Source organism: Leopardus geoffroyi, chromosome X (assembly GCF_018350155.1).
Source record: "Leopardus geoffroyi isolate Oge1 chromosome X, O.geoffroyi_Oge1_pat1.0, whole genome shotgun sequence".
NCBI lineage: Eukaryota > Metazoa > Chordata > Mammalia > Carnivora > Felidae > Leopardus > Leopardus geoffroyi.
In genome coordinates this window covers 91,508,242-91,531,392 of record NC_059343.1, presented here as the reverse complement: position 1 = coordinate 91,531,392, position 23,151 = coordinate 91,508,242, and the positions used below count along the sequence as shown (strand labels likewise).

The 23,151-nt window shown below is 43.8% G+C and overlaps 1 protein-coding gene across 7 annotated transcripts in view; it reads left to right on the top strand.

The window, feature by feature from the left end:
• Positions 1 to 12,574: 12,574 nt before the first annotated feature.
• Positions 12,575 to 23,151, top strand: part of CHRDL1 (chordin like 1) — a 117,233-nt gene continuing 106,656 nt past the window's right edge. For 4 of the 7 annotated variants that reach the window (XM_045473241.1, XM_045473236.1, XM_045473237.1 and 1 more), the window contains exons 1-2: positions 12,757 to 13,030; positions 16,468 to 16,619. In XM_045473241.1, the coding sequence (XP_045329197.1) occupies positions 12,879 to 13,030; positions 16,468 to 16,619 (304 nt within the window). In that variant the 5' untranslated portion in view covers positions 12,757 to 12,878. Of the gene's footprint in view, positions 13,031 to 16,467; positions 16,620 to 23,151 lie in introns of all 7 variants that reach the window. The other 3 variants (XM_045473239.1, XM_045473238.1, XM_045473242.1) reach the window with 2 other exon arrangements.

Genomic DNA, 23,151 nt, shown 5'->3' with positions numbered 1-23,151 from the left:
GTGGGCTGCGTGGAGAGTCCAAGGGTTGCAGGGGAGGGGCAGGAGCGGTAGAGGCTGCAGGGCATACTTGGGGAAGCCCGAGACAGCAACAACTTACCCGGTGGCAAGGACGTATTTCAATGCTTTAACAATGGTACAACTGTACCGGAGCCATGTGCAAAATGTCAGCCGGGTGGACTCAGGTAGGGCTTTAGGCCTGGGGCTCACAAGGGGCACCAGCCAGAGCTGGGCCTGGCACTCTAGAAGCTCACGTGTTAGACAACTGTGCCCGTGCCAGGGTTCGAAGACAGCTGGGCAGAAGCGTGAAACCCCAATCTGCTGGCAAGCGAGCAATTTACAGCAATGCGGTCATTGTTCCCAAGGTTGAGAAGGCTCCTTGCTGCCACCGCCTCGGCCTTCAAGGGTTTCAACTAGCAAACAAGTCAGGAGACAGTAGACATTTATACATTCTGCTCACCGCTTTTGAGATGGGGTGTCCTTTTTGTGAGGGATTGACCCAGGATTGTTTTGAATAGGAGCCAGAGGGAAAGGTGACGCTCTGTGGACACCAATATATTTTTTTTAACCCCAATGATTTGCCATGTAGTCACCCTCCGTCTTATCTTCCGTGCTGAGGCGTTCCAAGAAACTGCAGAAGCACTGGATCTCAAAATGACTCTCCAAAGGCATATTTAGCCTATGTTGTTATGAAAAAAAAAAAAAAAATCGAGCTTGTCAAATGGGCTGTCTGAAGATGATAATTAAATTAAATGAAATTAATCCCAAGAACTACTATTATGGGATTGGCTGATTACATAGGTAGCTAAGACCCGCTAACTACCATTTTCCCCTGCTGGACTCAAAAATGGCATTTTTGTTCTGTACGAAGAAGTAGTAACAGCGGCACAGCCCTGTCCACAGAAGGAACTCCTCTTTACCTGTAGGGTAAATCGAGGGGCAGGGTAGAGTCCCCAGGTATGCTCTGGCCTGATGGCCTCACCCCCCCCCCCCCGAATGCGCCTTGCTGTGCTGTGCCACAATTAATCAAGCTTTCTAGGTTTTAGTTAATTTCAGGACCCCAATAAATTGGTTTGTACTGGCATCAGTCCAGCCCTGCTAATTTCACAGCCGTGTGCTTGGAAACTGCTACAAGTTTGCACAGGACTTAGCAAGCAGGGAGCAGGGGGCAGAAAGCATAAAAGAAACTCTTGTTTGGTTTAAGTTCCATTAATATTGGGGAAAGCTGAACTCTAAGTGACAGAAAAACATGGCTGAGCGCATGGACTTTGTAGCCGGGGGTGGGTTTCTCTGTGTTCTTTACGCCCTTCCCCCACTCACGGTGGATTTGAAAACAATAAAATGAAATAAACCCAAACCTTAGGTTGACATTTCTCTTTGTCTGATGGTTCTCAAATTTTTGTCTCTGATTTCACAAGAGTCCCTTGAGGAATAAGCACTGGAGCCCATAATCTAGTAAAAGGTTCATTTGGGTTTAGGCTTTTTATTTTTAAAGATATGATTCTTGGAGATTTTTTTTTTTTCGATTACAGCCGGTTTTTATGACTGAGAGGTTACCAGGAAAATCCAAAAGCAGCAAGAGAAGGGGTCCCTAATGAGAACAGACATTTGGGGCCGACTGTGTAAATTAGCTGCTGTGGAGAATAACCCTGATTACCAAATCTTTCAGGCTTCCAGAGGCTCAGCGATGTCTCTGGCACATGGGTTGTAGAATTCTTGCAGCCAGAGAAACGCAGGTTGGAAGGGGCCAAGAGGTTGAGTGAATAGGCACCTAGAATATGATCTGACAAAGACTGCTCAAGCTTGAAGGAATCTGAGGCATCACGGAGTTCCATTCTTGCATTTTACAGATGGGAAAACTGAGGCCCACAGGAGGCAGGAGGTCGGGATACGAGCCATCCAATGCGGAGACAGGACTAGAGCCCAGAGTCCTAATTCTCAGTTCCGGGATCAGTCCAGGTTCTGATGCTGCTTCTCTTGTGTCAAGAACATCGTATTTTCTCCAATATGAAAAGAAGAAAAGAAGACGTGGGCACTTGCTTATAGAGTCAATGTGAGCGTGGCTCTCGAGGTTTTCAGATTGTCTTGGCAAATTCTCTGGACGTGCAGATTCCTTGCTAGGTTTTAAAATCATCTAGGGGAACCTGGGTGGCTCAGTCGGTTGGGCGTCCAACTTGGGCTCAGGTTATGATCTCATGGTTCATGGGCTCGAGCCCTGCATGGAGCTGACAACCCAGAGCCTTCGGATTCTGTGTCTCCCTCTCTCTCTCTCTCTGCCCCTTCCCCACTCACACTCTGTCTCTCTGTCTCTCTCTGTCTCTCTCTCAAATAAACATAAAAACATTTTAAATAATCTAAACATAGAGCAAACTGGAGATGAATGCTTGACTCTGTCTACACGATGCCTAAACAGACAGTTGATTCAGTCAAAAAATATTAATCATGTTGCTGGTTTGGAAACACAATCAGTTGGTGGAGTCAATCGCTCGCTTTTTAACTCCTTGAGAGGCAGTGTGGGGTAGAAAAAAAGCCCTAGACTGGCTGTCAGAAAACCTGGCATCCAGACCCAGTAGAGCCACTCACTCACCTACCCACCCAGCCCCAGGCCTCAGTTTCTCCCTTTGTAAATTAATCCGACTGGGACCAAGCTGTCTCTAAGGGGCCTTAGAGTTTTCACCTTCAAGAGTACCACTGTATGCATACGCAGTCCTTTCCCAGTATGGGATGGGAAAGGATCACATTCTGCTTGCGGTCTTTGCCATATGCGTGAGGTCAGCAGCCCCACATTTCTAGTGTGAGAAGGGATTTCTGGGTGTAATTCACAGCCTACTTCCATTTCACTCCCAGCTTGGCTCCTAAGTAGGGCAGCTCACTGCTCTCTCTGGTCCCCTCCCTTAGGCTCCCTCTCATGAAGAGAAAAGGAGTCCAGTATTCAATTGATAGGAAGGACTCAGCGGTACTGTCGAGGGGGCCTGCACTTCATCATCTGACCTCATCATTCAAGTACCAACCGTTCATCAGCCCACACCTCCCTCCCGGATTACCCATGCTCGAATGCTGCACAACTGGCCAGCGGGATTCCTTAAAAAGAGGTAAGGAACAAGCAAGTAGTGTTGACTTAATGATGGGTTCCATGTCAAGTGTTGAATCTGACGCTTTCTGGTTGATTTCTGACTCTTTTTTTTAATGTTTATTTAATGTTTATTTATTTTTGAGACAGAGCATGAACAGGGGAGGGTCAGAGAGAGAGGGAGACACAGAATCCGAAGCAGGCTCCAGGCTCTGAGCTGTCAGCACAGAGCCTGACGCGGGGCTCGAACTCACAGACCGTGAGATCATGACCTGAGCCAAAGTCAGAAGCTCAACCGACTGAGCCACCCAGGCGCCCCGATTTCTGACTCTTAATCTAAGAACAAGATCTTCTGGCATGTGCCCCTCACCATCCCATTTACTTCCGAAGCTTTTCTGAGTGGATCCAAGCCAGTGGTGTTCAGGTGCCAGCTCTCACCAGCCTGTGAGGGGCAATGAGGCACATCTCTTACCAACTCCACACTAAGTGACAACCCACCAGTAGGTTGAAACTGGCCACGGTGGGGGTATTTATAGAACAGCAATTAGAAATGTCTGTAAGTCAGGATTTTTTTTTTTTTCTCCATAGGGAGCCAGTTGTTAAACACTTATCACTATATATCGTGATTCCAGCTCAGATACCTCCAGGAGCTTGAAAAGTCATCTGAGTGACTCAAATGGGCCTTATGGTAACAATGGGAACACAGTAGAAAGTGACAGGGATTGTGACAGTTGATGTGCATAAAAGCAGAAGCCATTACTCTCTTCTAGCCTATGCCACCACGCCGAGATGTCAGCACCATGGTGCTAACAATTCCAATTTTTTGAGAGGAACTGCAAATCAAGGTTTTTGTGTAAAGTCTCCGAATGGTAAAAATTAAAGATTGTTTGGAACCAATTCGTATTTTTAATTTTTTTTAATGTGTATTTATTTTTGAGAGAGAAAGGGACAGGGTGTGAGCAGGCCAGGTGCAGAGGGAGAGGGAGACACAGAATCCCAAGCAGGTTCCAGGCTCTGAGCTGTGAGTACAGAACCCGATGTGGGGCTCGAACCCAGGCACCGTGAGATCATGACCTGAGCTGAAGTCAGATGCTTAACCGACTGAGTCACCCAGGCGCCCTGGAACCAATTCAAATTTTGAAAGAAAGAAAAAAAATCCCTGTTCAGCCTGTCCAGTCAACACCTGTGAACCTTGAGCTGGCTCTCCTTGACCTCTGGGTCAGCAATTTGCCTGCCATTTTGGCTTTCTGGCCCCCCTGTTTCCTGCTCTTATTCCCTGGGTTTCAGCCCTGATGCTGAGTGGCCACCATCATATCCTAATGAAAACCAAACTCTCATTCCTCCTGAGCGTCAAGAACGAGGGAGCTTCAGATCTGAGAATATCCAGGTGGCTTCTTACGATTCTACTCTGGCTTGTGTCGTGTTTTCTAGTCCACATGCCATGAAGCTAGAGAAGAGGATGTGAGGCCCAAATCTGTATGTAACATTTTGATATTTTCCCGGCACCAGGACCATCCCCAGTGCTCGTGCACCTGTGCGTGAGGAGAGAGTGGCTTCCATTTTGGCATCAGTCTCTTTACTGTTCCACCTGAAGGGCATGTCGGTACTCTACTCTCCAACTCACTCCCTGCCTAGAAGAGGGTGGGAAATTGGGCTAATTATTGGTTTTCTCTTCCTGCTTTTATCCCCACTCTCTTCTAAAGATAGGCAAACCGAAGCTCGAGTAGCTAATAAAGGACTTTACTGAATGGGGAATAACTCTCACATTTGGACGAAGTGGATGGGGGGAGGGAGGGTTACGTGAGGCTGAAAGTAACTAATGAGCACCTAATATACGTCAGGCATTATGCCAGGCACTCCACATGCCGTAGACCACTGAATCTCCCTAGCAACATTATTATCCTCCCCTTTTGACACATAAGGAAGCAGATTCAGAAAAGGTATATGACTTGGCGGCATTCCGATTCAGGTATGCTTGATTCTAAAGCTTTGGTTCTTCTGAGTACAAGCCACCACCTCCCTGAGGAGAGCTAGACACTGTGGTTAAGACAATGAGATAGTCACTTCTCTTAGTTCTCCTGAAAAATAACAACGGGAAGCTTTGCTTAAAAATAAAGGCTATAACCCTGGGATGTTTATGGTGGTTCTAGGGAACTGTGGGACCCTTGGGGCCCTACAGGAAGCGACCTAAGCCAACGCAATTTAAAGTGATTAAATGTTATAACAATAGAGATTCTAGAAAGGCCATTTCTATCCCACCATACTGCATCTTTCTATGCACAACCTGACCCTTGGACATATTATACCTCCAGTTTGTTTTAATGGAACCCCTGGTTAACAAGTTTTACACACCTTTGTGGGCCTACTCAAAAAATGTAGTCAAAAGGCTCAGTCAGTTAAGGGTCCAACTTGTGATTTTGGCTCAGGTCATGATTTCGCAGTTTGTGGGTTTGAGCCCCACATCGGGCTCTGTTCTGACAGTGCGGAGCCTGTTTGGGATTCTCTCTCTCCCAATCTCTCTGACCCTCCCCACTTGAGCACTCTCTCTCTCTCTCCCCTCTCTCAAAATAAATAAACTTGAAAAAAAAATGTAGTTAAACTATGTGACACAAATCTCCAGTCAGAAGTGGGTGTATGTTATGCTCTGTCCATTTGACCCATTCATGGTTACTGTGGACACACTACAGTTTTGGATGAAAGAGTGAACCCCCTTTCATGTTTTGGATATTTACCATAGTCCTGAACACTATGATGAGTTTACCTTGTTTTTAAAAATAAACATGTTTCGGAAATTTTCTCTAAACCAAAGCTTGCTTTTTTGATGGCCTTTATGATTAACCTAGAGGTGCACTCCTTGGAAATGTTTCCCTTAAAATACTTCCACAAATATTTTAAAGTCGCTTAAAAGGAAAATCATTTCTATAAAAATACTGTCAGATATAATACAAAGTACAAATTTAAAAAAATACCTTGGGTTCTTTTTGTTGGATACAAGCATAAAATGACAGCTTGACTACAAAGAATACACTGAACCCGAAAAAAACCCTGCTTCCATTAACTTTGTTTCCATGATCCTATAAGCTATTCTGCTGTTCTCTTCTGTGGTTTTCATAAAGTTCTAGAAAACAGAACCGTTTTTACTGGTGGTATCTGTCAGGATTGGCCAGGTTATGTCACACAAATAAGCTGCCTCTAAATCTCAGAAGCTTAATTCACAAAGTTCCATTTATTACTCATTTCAGATCTGCCAAATGAGACTGGTATGGGCTACGTTTATCTCAGTCACTCAGAAACCCAGGCTTCATTTGAGTACATGTATTCATGATTCCTGTGGTAGTGATAAAGGGAAGGGGCAAATCATGCATTGGCTCTTCAAGTTTCCACCCAGAAGTGACACATCACTTTTGCTAAGATTTCAATGACCAAAGCAAATCGGATGGCCAGTGCTCAACCCCAAAGAGGGAAGGGGGGTAAAGTTCTACTGGGAACCTGAAAGGAAGAAAGCTGGAAATAGTAAATGAACCACACCAATGACAACCAATTCTGTATTTTAGCATTTTTTTTTTTTTTTTAGAAATGACTAGCAGGAAGAAAATACAATAGAAATTTAATAATAAACAAGAATACATGCAAGTAGTAAAGTGGCTCAGGGGCGTCTGGGTGGCTCAGTGGGTTAAGTGTCCAACTCTTGATTTCTATGCAGGTCATGATGTCATGGTCATGAGACTGAGTCCCAAGTTGGGCTCTGTGCTAGGCGAGGAAGCAGCTTGAGATTCTCTCTCTCCCTCTCCCTCTGCCCCTCCCTTGCTTTCTCACTCTCTCTAAGAAAAATAATAATAATAAAATAAATGTTCTATAAGGGTCCTAAAAGGTCTATAGAGTGAATTGTCATCTTTCAAATATTGAATCAAGTATTCGATTAATACAAACTCTAGGTTGGTCTGATTTTCTGTATAAAGAAGCAAACCTATACCGTAATACACTCCTCAACAATTTTTACGTATCCTGCCACTTTTTAGAAAGGTAATCAAATAACCTGAGTTTCCCAGGTTCCAATGGGACAAGAAGCATTTAAAAGGCTAAAACTTCTATCATCAGAACACTGTTCAGAATTAATCATTCTGAATACCTCTATTTTCACATTCATTTCTACCATTTGTGACAACATGGATGGACCTTGAGGGCATTGTGGTAAGTGAAATAGGTCAGATAGAGAAAGATGGTATGATCTCACTTGCATGTGGAATCTACAAAAAGCCAAACTCAGAGAGTAGAATGGTGGGTACCAGGGACTGAGAGGTGGGGGAAATGGGGAGGTGTTGGTCAAAAGGTTTACACTTCCAGCTGTAAGATGAATAAGTCCTGGGGATGTAACGTACAACATGGTGACTATAGTTAATATTGTATTATATACTCAAAAATTGCTGATAGGGAAGCTCTTAAATGTTCTCACCACAATAAAAATTGTAATTATGTGAGGTGATAGATGCGGTAACTAACGTTATTATGATAATCACTCCACAACATATAAATATATCAAATTATCATGTTGTCCAACTTAAACTTATAAAATGTTATATGTCAATTATATCTCCAAAAGGCTGGAAAAACATAAAATGAGTATGAGTTCTGTAACACACAGTATTGTGACACAACAATCAATTGCATTAATATATACTAGCAACAAATCAAACCAAAATAAAAAATACAATAACATTATGGTGTCCATCTGATGGAACATTGTGTGTCAACTACACTTCAATAAATAAATTTTAAGAAACCACAATAACATTTACAATTGCTCCAAAGAAAATAAAATATGTAGGTATGATTCTAACAAAACACGTATTGGATCTATATGCTGGAAACAACAAAGCACTGATGAATGAAATCAAAGACCTAAATAAATGGAGAGACACACTGTATTCACGGGTTGGCAAGATTGAACACATAAAAAATTGTCAATTCTCCCCAGATTTATCTAGAAGTATAATGTAATTTCAATCCAAATATGAGAATGTTTTTTATAGACATAGATACGCTTATTCTAAAATTTATACAGGAAGGTACAGGACCTAGAATAGCTAAAACAATCTTCAAAAAGAAGAATAAAGTGGGAGGAACCACTCCACTTGATAGTAAAACCTCTATATGACCACAATAATTAAGACCATGTGTTGTTGGTGGAGCACAGACATATAGATCAATGGAACAGAATAGAGAAACCAGAAATAGACCCACACAAATATGCTTAACTGATGTTTGACAAGGTGTAAAAGTAATTCAATGGCAGGAAGATATTTTTTCAACCAATTATGCCGAAGCCATTGGATATCTGTAGGCAAAAAAGTGAACCTTGACCCAAGTCTCACACCTTCTGTAAAAACTAACCCAAAACAGATCATAGATTTAAAGGTAAAACTTAAGGGGTGCCTGGCTGGCTCAGTCAGAAGTCATGCAACTCTTGATCTTAGCGTTGTGAGTTTGAGCCTCACATTGGGTGTAGAGATTAAATAAATCAGCTTTTAAAAAAATGTAAAACTTAAACCCATAACACTTTTAGAACAAAAACAGAGGAGAAAATGTTTGTGATCCAGGACTGGACAAAGAGTTCTTAGAATTAACATTCAAACACAATTAATAAAAAGAAAAATTAATAAATTGAACCTCATCAAAGTTAAAAACTTCTGTTCTATGAAAGCTATTGGGAAGACGATGAAAAGGGAAACTATGGACTGGGAGAAAATATTTGCAAATCACATATGCAACCAAGGACTAGTATCTAGCATATATAAAGAACTATCAAAATTCAACTGTAAGAAAACATTTCAATGACAAAAATGTGCAAAATACATGCAGAGGGAGTTCACTGAAGAGGATACATAGATGTCAAATAATTATATGAAAAGATGGGAGATATCATTAGATATTAGGGAAATGTAAAATAAAGCCACAATGAGATATCTCCATATACCCACCCAAATGGCTAAAATTAAAAGTAATGACAACAAATGCTGACAAGAATGCAGAGAAACTAGATTTCTCACCCACTTCTGGTGGAAATATCAATAGCGTAACTACTCTGAAAAGTATGCGGCAGTCCTTGCAAAATTAAACATCGCTCACCGTACAACCCAAATAAATGCATTGTTGGGCCTTTATCCCTGGGAAATGAAAAGTTATGTTCATGAAAAATCCTTAGACATATGTTCATAGCAGCTTGATTTGTGACTGCCAAAATTTGGAATCAACCCAGATGTCCTGTAATGGATGAATGGCTAAACAAGCTGTGATATGGGTCACCTGGGTGGCTCAGTGAGTTAAAAGTCTGACTCTTGATTTTGGCTCAGGTCATGATCTCATGGGTTTGTGAGATTGAGCCCTGTGTTGCTCTACACTGACCATGCAGAGCCTGCTGGGGATCTCTCTCTCTCTCTCTCTCTCTCTCTCTCTCTCCCTCCCTCCCTCAAAATAAATAAATTAATTAAAAAAAACAAGCTGTGATACATGTAGACCATGGAATATTAATCAGCCATAAAAAGGAATGAATTATTAACAAATGCAACAACTTGGATGGGTCTCCAGAGAATTATGATAAGTAAAAGAAGCCAGTTTCAAAAGGTTACATACTGTATAATTCCATGTAATATTCTAAATGACAAGCTTACAGAGATGGAGAACAGTTTTGTGGTTTCCAGGGAGTAGGAAGATGGGGAGAGAAGCTGGTTGGGACTGTAAAAGAATAATACTGAGGAGGGGGGCTGGGTGGCTCAGTTAAGCTTCTGACTTTGTCTCAGGTCATGATCTTGTGATTTTTGAGTTTGAGCCCTGCATGGGGCTCTCTTCCGTCAGCACGGAGCCTGCTTCTGATCCTCTGTCACCCTCTCTGCCCACCCCCCACTTGCACTTGTTCTCGCTCTCTGTTAAAAATAGATAAAAATTAAAAAAAAAAAAAAAGAAGAATACTGGGGATCCTTGTGGTGCTGGCATTGTTCAGTATTCTGGCTGTGGTGGTGGCCATATGAACCAACACATGGGATCAAATTTCATAGAACTATACACACAGGCAAATGGGTGCATGTAAAACTGGTGAAAATGTACTAAGGCAGATGGATTGTATAGATGTCAATTTCCTGTTTGTGATATCATACTACAGTTATGTGTGATGTTACTATTGGGGGTGAAGGGTATTCGGGATCCCTCTGAATTATTTCTTATAATTGTAAATCTACAATTATCAGCAAATAAAATGTTTTAAGAAATGAGTATGAGATGATCTATGCTCTAATCCCCATTTAATAGGAAAAATATAAAGCATGGAGATAATCCTCACTGTAGTTTGGATAAGATCTGGTAGGAAGTTTAGGTCTGGACTCACCCAAACTGCAGTTCCCAACTCACACATCAAGACAAACTAATACAGGGATCACCAGCATTTACACTAATGAAGAACTTTTCAGAAAATTCTGGCAGCACCCATATAGAGTTGCCAAGTGTCTAAGAGATCCTGAACAAAAACTGCCCAGTTGAAAAGAACTGTTTGATAACAGTAAATTTTTTTGAGCTTTAAAAAAATTGCTTTCAGCTTTTAAGCCACTAGGTTTTGGGATGGTGTATTTTGCAGTAATCAGAATATTACATCAAGCACTGGGAGCAAGTGGTCATAACCAAATGGATAGGAGTTTTAAATTTCAGTGAGTCTACTGATTTTCAATGCTAGGATCCATCTTTGTCCCAGGCTGTTGTTCCTGAAACCCATTTTCCTGAATACATACTTTCCAGGCATGTTGGGACTGATGATGGATGGGGGCTGGGGAATGCAGATACAAAGGAAATTGAACAACCAGCCGTTGCCTTGAAGAACTCACAGTCTAGTGAGACAAAACATCAGCACGTTAAACGGCGTGAGAACAGTTATAAGGCAACAAATCTGCAAGTTCAAACTAACATACTACAGCACAAATTGAATGCATGTGGCAATGTATGGCTACCCAAACAGCAGGATGGAGCTAGACATTTTGGACCCTGAAGGCAACATTTTAGAAAGGGCCCCCTTTCCTTTGTTAACAGTGAAATAAACATCCCCAGCAATGCAGGAGCTAGTTGGATGATATTAACACTTCTGAAGAAAGAAAAGGGAGGTAATTTCCCAGGACAGTTATTTTTGTTTCAATTTTCCCTTGTTCTGTGTTCCTGATATGTGATTTGGGGGCAAGCTACAATTTTCCTGAGCATCCATTTCCTCATCTATAGGCTGGAGATAGCAATCAGAGAGTAGTTGGTTGAAAGTCAGGAAACCTGACTTGGAATCTCAGATCTATCATTTACTATGTGCATGACCTTGGATACATCACCTCCCTCCCACCCCCCTCATCAATTTCCTCTTCTGTGACATGAAGACTTTGAGCTCAATGGTCCGGAAGATCCCTACCAATTCTGACACTCAAGGCCACAGACAGTTCACGGGTTGTTGTGAGGGTTTAAAGAGTAAGGATGATGAATATGAAACTACTCTGTAAGCCATAACGTTATACAGATCCTGGAAAAATCAATATGATCCAGTTCAGCACTGGGTGCTGTATGTAAGCGATGAATCACCGGAATGTATCCCCGAAACCGAGAGCACACTGTAAACACTGTATGTTAGCTAACTTGACAATAAATTTTATTAAAAAAATAAAAAAATAATAAAGTTATATTCCAGTAAAAAAAGAGAAAGAAAGAAAGAAAGAAAGAAAGAAAGAAGAAGAAAAAAAAAAAAAGCAGCCCCGTAGCTCTCCTCCAAATTTGGGGGCTTTAACATATAAATGGGTACTGTCTGTCAAGGAAGAGCCTTTGGGGCCCTTACAGGATTCTGAGGATTCTTTGTAACTACCTCTCATCAAATAAACATAACTTTGTCCTAGTCTGTCTCAGCCTCACCAAGGCATCAGCAGTGCTATGTGATTTCAAGGCTGGGTTCTTGGCCCAACTCCCGAATCAGAATCTTAGGGACTGGGAGAACAGGGGTGGCTGTGGTGGGTCGCTCCAAGTTTTCTTCAAGACCCTTACCAATTAGTAAAGGCCCTTTTCATGGGGGCGTTGGGGGGCCCTCTTTGTTGGGAGAAAGCAGATTTCTAACTCGTCCCCTCTCCCTCCACACACACACACACCCATCTCCACTCTGCCTTGAAGGACACCAACACTTTGCCACTTTTCTAGCCGCAGTGTGGATTTGGGAAACGCCCCTAAGTGATAAGCAGCTTGCTGGGGCATAATTTGCGAGGCCAGCTCCTCTGGTGTCCCGCGCACCAGCTCAGGACCCGACCAGGTGCACCCAGAGGGGCCCTGTGCGGGAGGAGAAGAGCTGCGGGCTTCCAGACAGGGAAGTCGGAGGGTAGCCGGGGTCTCCGGGGCAGGCGCGGGTGGTGGGAAGCTCCTAGGTGCATTCCAGTGCACAGGGGGAGGAGGGGCCGGAGGAGAGGTGCGGTCCCTTTAAGACCCCAACGCTCGCTTAGCCAGAGGAGGGGGGTGCAGTGGGGGCGCTGCGTGATGGGAAAGTCGCCGGCAGAGCCTCACACTTTCTCCCGATTTCTTAACTTTCGGGCCCCGGGAGCAGAAGTAGAGCCGCCGGGCCGGGGCGGAGACGGGGTGCGGGCTTGCAGCCGCTGCGTGCCCGCGGACTTCTCGCCTGCGCCGGGCGCCCGGCCTCTCCGGCCAAGTGGGGAGCGGGCGGCGGGCGGGCAGGTGGCCCCGGGCCGCCGCGCCCGCGCCTTGGCTCTGCCCCCGGGAGCCGAGCGAGCCGCTGCTCCCTCGTGGTGTGAGGGCGGTGATGTTTTTCCTCCCACCCACTTTTGAGTCCCCCCTCCCCCCTCGCGCGCACTCTAGCTCTCGCCACAACCTGCGAGCCCCAGACCTCGGAGGAGCGCCCCGGGGAGCTCGGAGCGCGTGCACGCGTGGAAGACGGAGCAGGCCAGTGGCCAGGTCAGTGAGCAGTGCCCGATGCCCGCTTCCTCTACCTTCCTTTCCAGCCTTTGCACAGGTGGGGCGTCTCCTGTTGGTCAGAACCGCCCCTGGACGTCCCCCCCCCCCCCCCGAGCTCCCCCCCGCCCCCCTGCCTGACCTGCCACCCCAACTGGGCTCTCGGGTCCAGCTGCTAGTGGCCGTGGCCCGGCTGGAGGTGGGCTCCAAGGCGCCCGGGGCAGGTTAGGGACTCCGGATTCGAACTCACCACTTGCCACTCCCCGCGGGGCCTGCATATCTCCATGCTCTGGCGCTTCGGGGAAGGCCACTTGGGTAGCCACCTAAAGGGTTTTGCAGTCTCCTTAGTTATCTATCCCCTGAGTCCCGACCCTTCTTTCTCGCTTGCTGAAGTGCCCTGGACCAGAGGGTGATTAATACATGCTAAAGTTAATGAAACAGAGTGGACAGGCGAGAGGCTCCTCTGTCCTCTGGACATCTGTCTCATTTTCCGCCCAGACCACTGGGGTCAGAGCTTGAGACGCTAGGCTCAGGAAGCAACGCAGCCCTGCCAGAGAGCTTAGGGCCTGGAAAGCCTGCCTTCCAGACCCTCCCGGCCCTGCCACTAACTGTGGGAATGGGCAGTTGAGTTCTCTGGGATCCAGGGTGCCCATTTTGGAGGTGGAGTTGTTGTAAGGAATGAAATGAAATGATGGATAGCAAGGTGTTTTGGAAGCCAAACGCAAGGCATTGTTTGTCAGTCATAAGCAGCAGTGAAGGCAAGGACTCTGGCGGAGAGAGACACCCTGGGTTAGAAGTGCCGTTTTTCTGTGGCAACCCACCAGCAGCGAACTGAGTTTTTTCTTGTTGGGTGGTAGAGTGGGGAGAGGATTTCAGCTGATGGACGTGGGCCCTGAGACCCCAGTGTCTTCTTGTTGTTTGTCAGAAAGAGAATTGCTACCCTGGGGACTGTCCCAGGAAGACAGTGAATGTGAGATTACAAGGTCAGTCAAGCCTCTCTGGCGGATTAAAGAGACACTGTGGGGCGTGGAGAACTGGCTGATGTGCTCATCCCTTAGCCTTCCTTTGGGAATGTCGCTTTGGTTCTCTTCTACCCAGGAGACCTCTTCTGAGAATGTCCAGACTTCTGACACTTGATGGCCCAGATTGCCTTGCAGTTTCAGCTGGGCAAGGAGCCTCTGGTCCCTTTGCTTGATGCAAATGAACTGTGTGAATGCTTGTTTCATGGAGGCACCTTCATGGATACACTTCTTTAGACACTGACAAGTTTCTCGGTCTCTTGTAAAGCCTCCTCTGCCCGCCCCCTCCCCAGTGTTAGTGGTGGGATCTTGTTTTCTTATTGGCTTTCTTGACCGGGGCCTGGATCCCCCAAAACGTGTGTCTGTGGCCACATTTTGAAGGAACCTGGAAAAGAGTCCGTGCAAGTTCAATGGCACAACAGCCTGTGTGAAGCAGAGAGTTAATGCAGAAATAACTCCAGTTAACTGGGTCAAAGTATAATTTGAAAAATTAAGGACAGTTTGGCTCTTTGCAAGTATAAGAGTCGGCATGTTTGCTGAGCAATGCTTGCTTAGGTTTATTGCTGCAGTCCCCCCAAAAATGTCTTGAACCACATCTCTCCCCCCGCCGAAAAGAAAAAGTTAAAGGGATAAAGAGAAATTGAACGGGGAGGAGTCCTGGGGAAGGAATTCTTCTCAGTTTATATTTCTGCACAGAATACAAAGACAGGGCTTCAGATCTTGTAAATCAAAAGTGAATATTTATAAAGCGATTCATTTTCTGATGTTCTCCATCACAGCCTGGGAGGCCACACAGATGACAGGAACGCCAAAAGAGATTAATTGCTCTCTCGTCACCAACTTTTCTATTTGCTCATAACATTAGTCGGGACCCAAGAAAAGCAAAAAAAAAATTCTGAGAGCCGTTTTCTTGCCAGCTTGAGTTATGAAGCAATGCTACTGTTCACTGAACCGCCCCCCCCCCCATCATACAAGAAAAATAACCCTGTTGGTTCTTGCATGGGGCGACCTGAAAACTGTGGTTTCAAAACTACCCCCTGAGATCCATATGTGATTGTGATAAATTGGATTTCAGCGGTTAGAAAATCTTTCTCATTTGAAGGCTTGGGGGATAAGCTTATTAAAGTAGGCTCAGAAAGAACTTCACTGGGGTGGGCAGCTGTGTTAAACTGTTCATGGAAATGATTTGCTTCAGAGGGCAGGGACGTTCTGAGTGATTGAAGCTGGGCCACAAGTTCATAGAAGGGACCAAGACATCAGAATCGAGGCCTTTGGGAGGCTAGGAACATGTTCATGATCAGTTCTTCTTTGGTTACGTAGCGGTAATTTCAAGCAATGGCTTTCAAATTACCCAGACAAGTTCATAGCATTTGAAGTATCTGCATCATGGCCCAAAAACCATTCGGTTCTCCAGAATGATTATGTTGTATTCCTGCCAACTCTTTATACTCAATATTTAGGTTGGCCCCTCAGAAAAGATCAATGCACTCAGTTCCCATCCAGGGTTAACCCCAGATTGAAATGTGGTGTTTTTTGAACATTTAAATATGTTCAGATCATCCATTGGAACGTTTTTGCAAACTCTAGTGTCTATGGAAATGACCTGTGACTGGATCTGAGCTCTAGCAAATGTTCTGTGTTCTAAGGCTCGAAGGTTTAAGAATTTCCACCCCTTAGACTAGAAATGCAAGTCTCCTGCTTTTCAGAATTATAGTTGCTCTGATGGCCTTTGGCACAGCAGTGTAAGGCAAACACGTTACCTATTTAAATTGGCCTAATTTCCTTTGAGGATGGCCCGTTATAAAGTTCCGTTCCACAGTGGACTTCATGTGAAAGCAATGTCTGAACGGTAAAGGTATTTAACTGCATCCATTTGCTAATTACATCTGTCTTTTCCAACATAAGTAGCCAAACTGAAGATCTTTATAGATCTTGTGGAGGACACAGGAGAAGTATTATTAACCAATTTGTGCCTCATCGCTGAAGCTAACATGGGTGAACTTTCATTTCAGAAATTGTTTGGGTCCCGTGCCTACTATTTTTATCTTGGTTGCCAAAGTAGCCGTTTTGCAAATCCATTTCCCTTTTCTCCCAAAGAAAATCTCCTGAGAAATCAACTCTAGTTCTGTTAAAAGGAAGATTTCAAAATTTATTTTTATTTTTCTATGACTTGCCTGTAAGGATTTTTAGCCTTAGCATTGGATGGGAACGCCTGTTCATCTGCTTGAATTTCCCCCCACGATCTTTCCAAGACCGAAGAGGCAAGTTCTCTTTCTGACACGGGAAAACAACGCTTACGCTTACATAAGTTCTCCAGCATTCCCCCCCCCCCCCCACCGCGCCAACACGTTAAAAGCTTAAGCATCAGTGATCTCCACCAGTTTCAGAGGATCTAAGTCTTTTTTTCTGCTTTCTCCCCAGGAGCTTGAATATACCAGGCCCTGACAGTTTTGAGTGGCCTCTTGCAGTGACCAAAATGAGAAAAAAGTGGAAAGTGGGGGGCACAAAGTGCATCTTTTCCTTGTTGCTGTTCTTTCTTTTCCTAGAAGGAAGCAAAACAGAGCAAGTAAAACGTAAGTGTCTCCCGTTTAAGAAACAAGATGCTTTCTTGTAATCTCTTTGAAAATGTGGTTATAATCTGTAGGGATTGAGATTTTGCCCTAATGTGGCCATATACCATTATTCTATTATTGGTTTATGCGTGAGTTGATACAACAACGAGAGCTTTGAATCGGGTCGACTCAATTTGGGGCTGTTTTTCTGATTATCATATAGTTTTCATCTCATAGAACACATGACATATTAGCCTGTTTTCCTTTTCCTGTTCTAAACTGTACAAATCTCATTCCATTTTACGTAACTCTAGAAATATCTGACAGATGAGCTGGATTTTTTCCCAAATTTCAGACTCTTCAGCAAAGGTTTTCAGTTTATGAAAAAAAATAACACAGAAAAGAAAAAAAAAGAAAAAGAAAAAGTAAAGCAGGCCCTGCCTATTCCCTTATGCTGAAAAGCGAAGAAGGAAAAAACCCTTCACATGAACTGGATTCAGATGAAAAATCCTTTGAGGAAATTGAGATTCCAGGGACCGTGAGCAAATTGGATGCCGTTTATTGAAAGAACGTCCCCGCAAAGCCAGGGAATATTTCTAGAAAGTCAGCGATCCGTGTGATGGGCTAACACATTGGAGAAAGCGAAGTGGCAGGAAGGGGGGATAATTAACCCTCCTTGCCTCCACGTTCAGGAGATTTATGCGTAACTGTTGGCATCCCTGCTCTTGTTACGAGCTTTCTGCTGAAAGTAGGAGCCTCACCTTCTTTGGGCCACTTGCAGCCCTCTCTGAGGTGGACCCTTGCTCTAAATTTGAAGGAAAAGCCCTAGCTCTAGTTCCCCTTTTTGGCTGCATCAACAGAAGCACAAAATGGAGTTGGTCCAAGAGGGGCATTCTCTGCTCCACTGAACTTATTCATGAGAAGGAACCGTGAAAATCTTCTTGGTAGGAGCTGAAGCAGCATCTGAAGCCCATCGCTTAAACATTTATCTCTTTTACCAGCACAAGTTTCATAGATCAGGCATGAAGCTTGCTGACAGGGAGGACGGTGTGTTTCTGCCTCGCTGTGATTTTCATAGTAATCTCAGTCTTCTTCCCGAGACAAGCGGTGCTTTTGATTAGGCTTCTGAGCATGAGTGGCCCGTGGTGATGACCTAGCATGATGGGGACACAGGAGGAAGTTTAGCAGGGCACAGTACCAGCAAGGAAACTTGGATTGGCCTCTCTCCTGTTTTCCTCCAATGACCTCCCTCTCCCTCCAGAAAGCCCTCCTTTAAGTGGACGTGATAGAAAAGTTGTCCATCCATTCTCAGCTCCACTTACAACCCAACTGGGCCTAAAATCCTTGCTCTCTTAGGAAGAAACTTCCCTTATGACCTGTTCGCGATGGAGTCATAGGGGAAGCTTGCAATTCTTAGAAGACCGTCTCTTCTGGGAGGTCTTCCATAGATATAAAGAATTGAGGAGTACTGTCCATGCAACTTGGAGCTTAATGAACCAACCAAGGAAAAATAAGACTTACAAAATATTTACAGACCCCAAACTATCACTTTATAACATTTCCTGCTGCCTATGAATTTGTCCCAAGCCCATTGGATATTCAATTGGTGTCAAAAGGATTATATAGTAGATGGTCTAGGGCATCAGTTCTGTTCTAGTGTTTCAGGCTTTCGGTCAGATGATGAGGCTCATTCCCTGAATGAGCTGCTCAGCATCATTCTGTGTGGCCACACCCACTGTCTCGAGGACATGTACACAGTTATCTCCACTAAAGGAAATCTTAAAGCATATGCCCTTTGTATGTTGCCTCGATACATGCAGATGCACACACACACACGCACACACGAGGCATGCGCAGAGATTTATATGGAAGCTCCAACAATGAGAAGGCAGAAGCAGTGGAAATGTCGGTCCATTGGGGAATGGTCATATAAACCATCTGTGTAATGCACTGTCGTGCTACCATTGAAAACGTTGCTTATTACAAATTTGACCCTACGCAGTGCTTAATTAATTTATTCTGAAATTTCCTAAGTATCCCCAAACTAATAATACTCATAGTACAAAACAATCTGAAAGCACCTGAGCTTTACAAAAAAACATGTGTCCCTCAGCTACCAACCAGAGGCAGCCATGACTAATAGTTTACTATGTGTTCTTCCAAACTCTTTCTCTGTATCGTAAAAACCTACGTAAGTACAGGTTTTGTTTTCGTTTTTTTTTCTTGGCGATTGTATGTAGTTTTCTGTAACCTTTCTTCAGAAGTGGGTCTAGGACATCCTTCCATGTTATCACGTTGCAATACAACAGTACCGTATTCTTTCTAATGCCTGCATAGTGTCCAGTTGTGTAAGTGTGCCATGGATTACTTACCCATGGTCACTAGCTGTAGACACTTAGAGTGTCTCCAGTTTTTGCTATTACAACTAAGGTGTTAGTGAACACCTCCAGGCATGTAGGCAAGTATTTGTGGGGAGTCCTTTGGTCAAAGTGGATGTTCAGTGTTAATCTTGGTAAGCACAGTCACATTGTCCTTCGAAGAAGTTGTTATCAATGTATACTCCCACCGTCTGTGTATGAGAGTCCTTTTCGAATTCTTTCCCCACAAGTATAATTACTCTTTGTATCTTGGAGCCAATTTAATAGGAGAAATCATACTTCAGGTTTGCTGCACTATTTTCTTATACTGGAGTATCTTTGCAATGAGTTTTTAGAATATTTTTAAATGTTTATTTTATCTTTGAGAGTGCATTGCCTATTTTGCAGTTAGGTTGCTTGTCTTCGTGATCCATCAAAGCATACATATTAAGGTTTTGTTATTGCAAATCTTGCTCCTGACCTTTTGTGTTCAAAATATTATTTTCCCCTTTTGCCATTTGCTTTTAACTTTAAGTTGTACCTTCCCATATGGAAGGTTTAAATTTTTGTGTGGTCGGATCTGCTATTTATTTCCTTTATGGCTTCTGAATTTCTTCTTGTTTCTTGGGAGACCCTTACCACTCATTCTATTATATTTTCTTCTACTGCTTGCATAATTTGGGGTTTTACCCGTAGTTCTCTACTTCATCCGAAATTTATAGTCATGTATAGTGGGGAGCTAATTTTTTTTTTTTTTATTTGTGAGTGGTAGGTTCATGACTTACTTTTGCTCATCTTTGTGCTTCTGGAGTTTCCACAATTGGCAAGTATTACTTTAAATTTTTTTTTTAGTGTTTATTTATTTTTGAGAGAGAGAGAGAGAGAGAGAGAGAGAGCACGAGCAGGGGAGGGGCAGAGAGAGAGGGAGACACAGAATCCGAAGCAGGCTCCAGGCTCTGAGCCGTCAGCACAGACCCCTACTCAGGGCTCGAACCCACAAAATAAGAGATCATGACCTGAGCCAAAGTCGGTCACTTAACTGACTTAGCCACCCAGGCGCCCCTAATATCACTTTTAAAACAAGGATAAAAATCTGGGGAAACTCCAGGAAATGTGTAAGTGTAAGGGTAATAAATCCTCACGTCTCTTCTTGCTGCCTGATGCCATTTTACACAAGGAAGCCAAGGTTTTTGATCCTTTGTGGGTTGATTTCAATGTAAGCTTCTAGGTCAAGGCAGATGCTGTGTAGCCTGTTTCCCTCCTATCCTGGGCATCAGAGTGTTAGGAGGGGGCGTGCTGTTATGGTCAAAGATGCTCACTCGGTGTAGAATCTGAAGAGGTCTGCAGAAAATGCCGCATTTGCAGAAAGCTGTTTTCACAAGGAAAATTAGGGGTGGTTGCTGCCACTTCCTAATAGCTGATTAGCCGTGGTTATGTTCCTGTCACAGGAGACGAGAAAGGCTCAGGAACCCGGGAAATACTGATGGTGCATTGCAATGGACGAAGGAGCCATTTGTGGCTTCTATAAAAGTTTGTTACTTTCCAGAATCAGCAAGGTTTGAGGTCTTTAGCTGGGGAAGAAAGTCTTTATGTAACTCCATTATGCTCTGTTGTTAAAGTTGTTGTCAAAGAGGCCCGGAAGCTCTTTTGAAGTTCAAAGGAGCGTGACATTGAGTGCATAATATTCATGCAAATATGGGACAAATGAGCTCAAGAGTTTGCCTCTTCTGGCAGTTCTAACTTAGGTAATGAACTATTGATCAAAGTAGGTGGAAGAATTGAGTGTTAGGAATATTCAATTATGTATTTCAAAAGGGCCTGCTTGTGCCAAGTCTGGCAAAGGTTCTGGGGAGAGAGAGATTGTTCATGTATTTCATGGAGTCCGTTCCTGCTTTCTAAGGTGAGTTAGCTGGATCTTCTCACTCATTATTTCTCTTCAGGAGAAAAGCTTCCCCACATTCATATATTGTAAAGATGGGCCTCCTGTGGCGCCTGCCCGGAGCTTCTCTGTTGTGAAAACCAACCAGAGAGGTTTGCGTTTTCCTCTTCCAGATTCTCTCTTGGACATTTGAGGTGATGATTGGACAACAGAAAGAAGCAAGCCAAAGAGTAGACCCATTCGCATCTTTGAAGCTTTTGTAGTAGAAGTGGACGAAAGAGAGAATACTTTACATTTAGATACCTGGATGCTTTTCATAGTACATTCTTAATTTTTTAATGTTGGGGGTGCCAGTGGGGTTGGGTGTGGAGGCTCTGGTGTTATCCTATTTTTTTTAGTTAAAAAATTTTTTTAATGTTTATTTTTTGAGAGGGAGAGAGACACACAGAGTGTGAGTGGGGGAGGGGCAGAGAGAGAAGGAGACACAAAATCCGAAGCAGGCTCCAGGCTCCGAGCTGTCAGCCTGGACCCCGACGTGGGGCTCGAATTCATGAACTGCGAGATCATGACCTGAGCTGGAGTCGGATGCTTAACCGACTGAGCCACCCAGGCACCCCTCTGGTGTTTTCTTAGATCCTAACCCCACGCCGTGACTTGCTTATATACCTTGGGAATGTGACTGAACTTCCCCAGCTGTACTTTCCTTATTACTACAAGAACAGGAAATCCTACCACGATGGCCATCAACACAGTCACTTGAAAAATAAAGGAGATCGTGTACACCAAGGGCCCTGCGACAATCGCTGGCACAGTTAGGCTTGAATGAGAGGTAGGTCTGAGAGTAACTCTCTTGCAATCCACATGATATTATCCCTTTAATTTTTCAATGAGAAACTTGAAACCCAGCGAGGTCAAGCCCAAGCCAGGACCGGAACAAAAACCCAGGTCTTCAAATTCCGTGTTCTGCTCACTACCCCCCCAGTTTGCCTCTAGCCGTTCTCTGGGGAAGCCAGTTCATTCTTTTGAAGAGAAGTCCAGTCCTTTGCACATGGCAGCCACTTAACACATAAGAGATGATCCAAAGGAATGAATAAGGAACTTTGTAACCAGAATTCCTAAGAGAGGCAGTTTACTATTTGGGAGTTAAAAGGGACTAGCACTAACATTATTCAGGAACCTAAAATAAGTTAAGCCAAAGGAAATTTGTGAGGAAGGTTAAAAATATGTGCCTTTATGTCCATGCTTCTGAGATTTCCCTGACTTCTCAGTAGGATTGGAATGTCCTCAGAGTCCAGTGGAAAGAGGACTGTGCTTTAAATCAGGAGACCTGGTTTCTGGTCAGTTCTTTTTGCTTGCTGTGTGGTATTGGTTGAGTCATTCATGGTCTCTGAACTAAAGAGTCTCGACTTGTAAACTGAGGATTCTTGCTTTCTGGACGGCAGAGTAAAGGACACCAGGATAGGCACTGAGGAGGTGGGACAAGGGAGAACAGGGCTCTGGCTTTTTAGGTGCTTGGAACACACCTGGAGTTTTATCATTGTCGCAGAGCCATTGCAAAGAGTACTATTTGTTTAAGATTTATAACCTGCCTGCATCTAAAAAGGTTAGGTGCAGGTTATGTATGAAAGCATAGTTGCAAAGCTAACATTTTTAAAGATGAAATAAAATAGAGCCCCTTTGAAGAATGTAGGAAGAGTAGATGTTTTTAACACCTGGTTTGGTACATTAGAGTATTCACACTCTAAATTTGGCTTGTGCTTCTGGAAAGATAAAAAGAGGGGTTTGGGGGCTGTTGGCAAGAGAAAAATTACAGTTTCATCTACAGTGATTATTCCCACCTCCCACCCACTCAGGCAGTATTGATCATGGGATGTTTGAATAAAGCACATTTGGATAGTACAAGGATTCCATCTGTAACCTTGGTTTCAGAGAAGAAAGAATGGCCTTTCTTCATTGACTCTCTGTAAAGGAAGAGGGCAACTAGTAAATTATAACTCAATAAAGGTCTTTCTGTAAGTGCTAAGGCAATGTGGTCCAGACACTTTTAACTTTGGATGATCTGGACGTACGTAGACTAAATTGTCAATTACAAGGTGCCCTAAGCAAGCTTTATATTAACGTGATTTTTTTCTGATTTTAAAATAGTTGCTCAAAAAAAGCTAAGTCACCTCTGAAAAATAAGAAAATAAAATAGATTCTCATTGTTAACATTCATTAAATTTTTTTATTGTTTATTTTTAAGAGACAGAGAGAGACAGAGTGTGAGCTGGGGAGGGGCAGACAGAGAGGGGGACACAGAACCCGAAGCAGGCTCCGG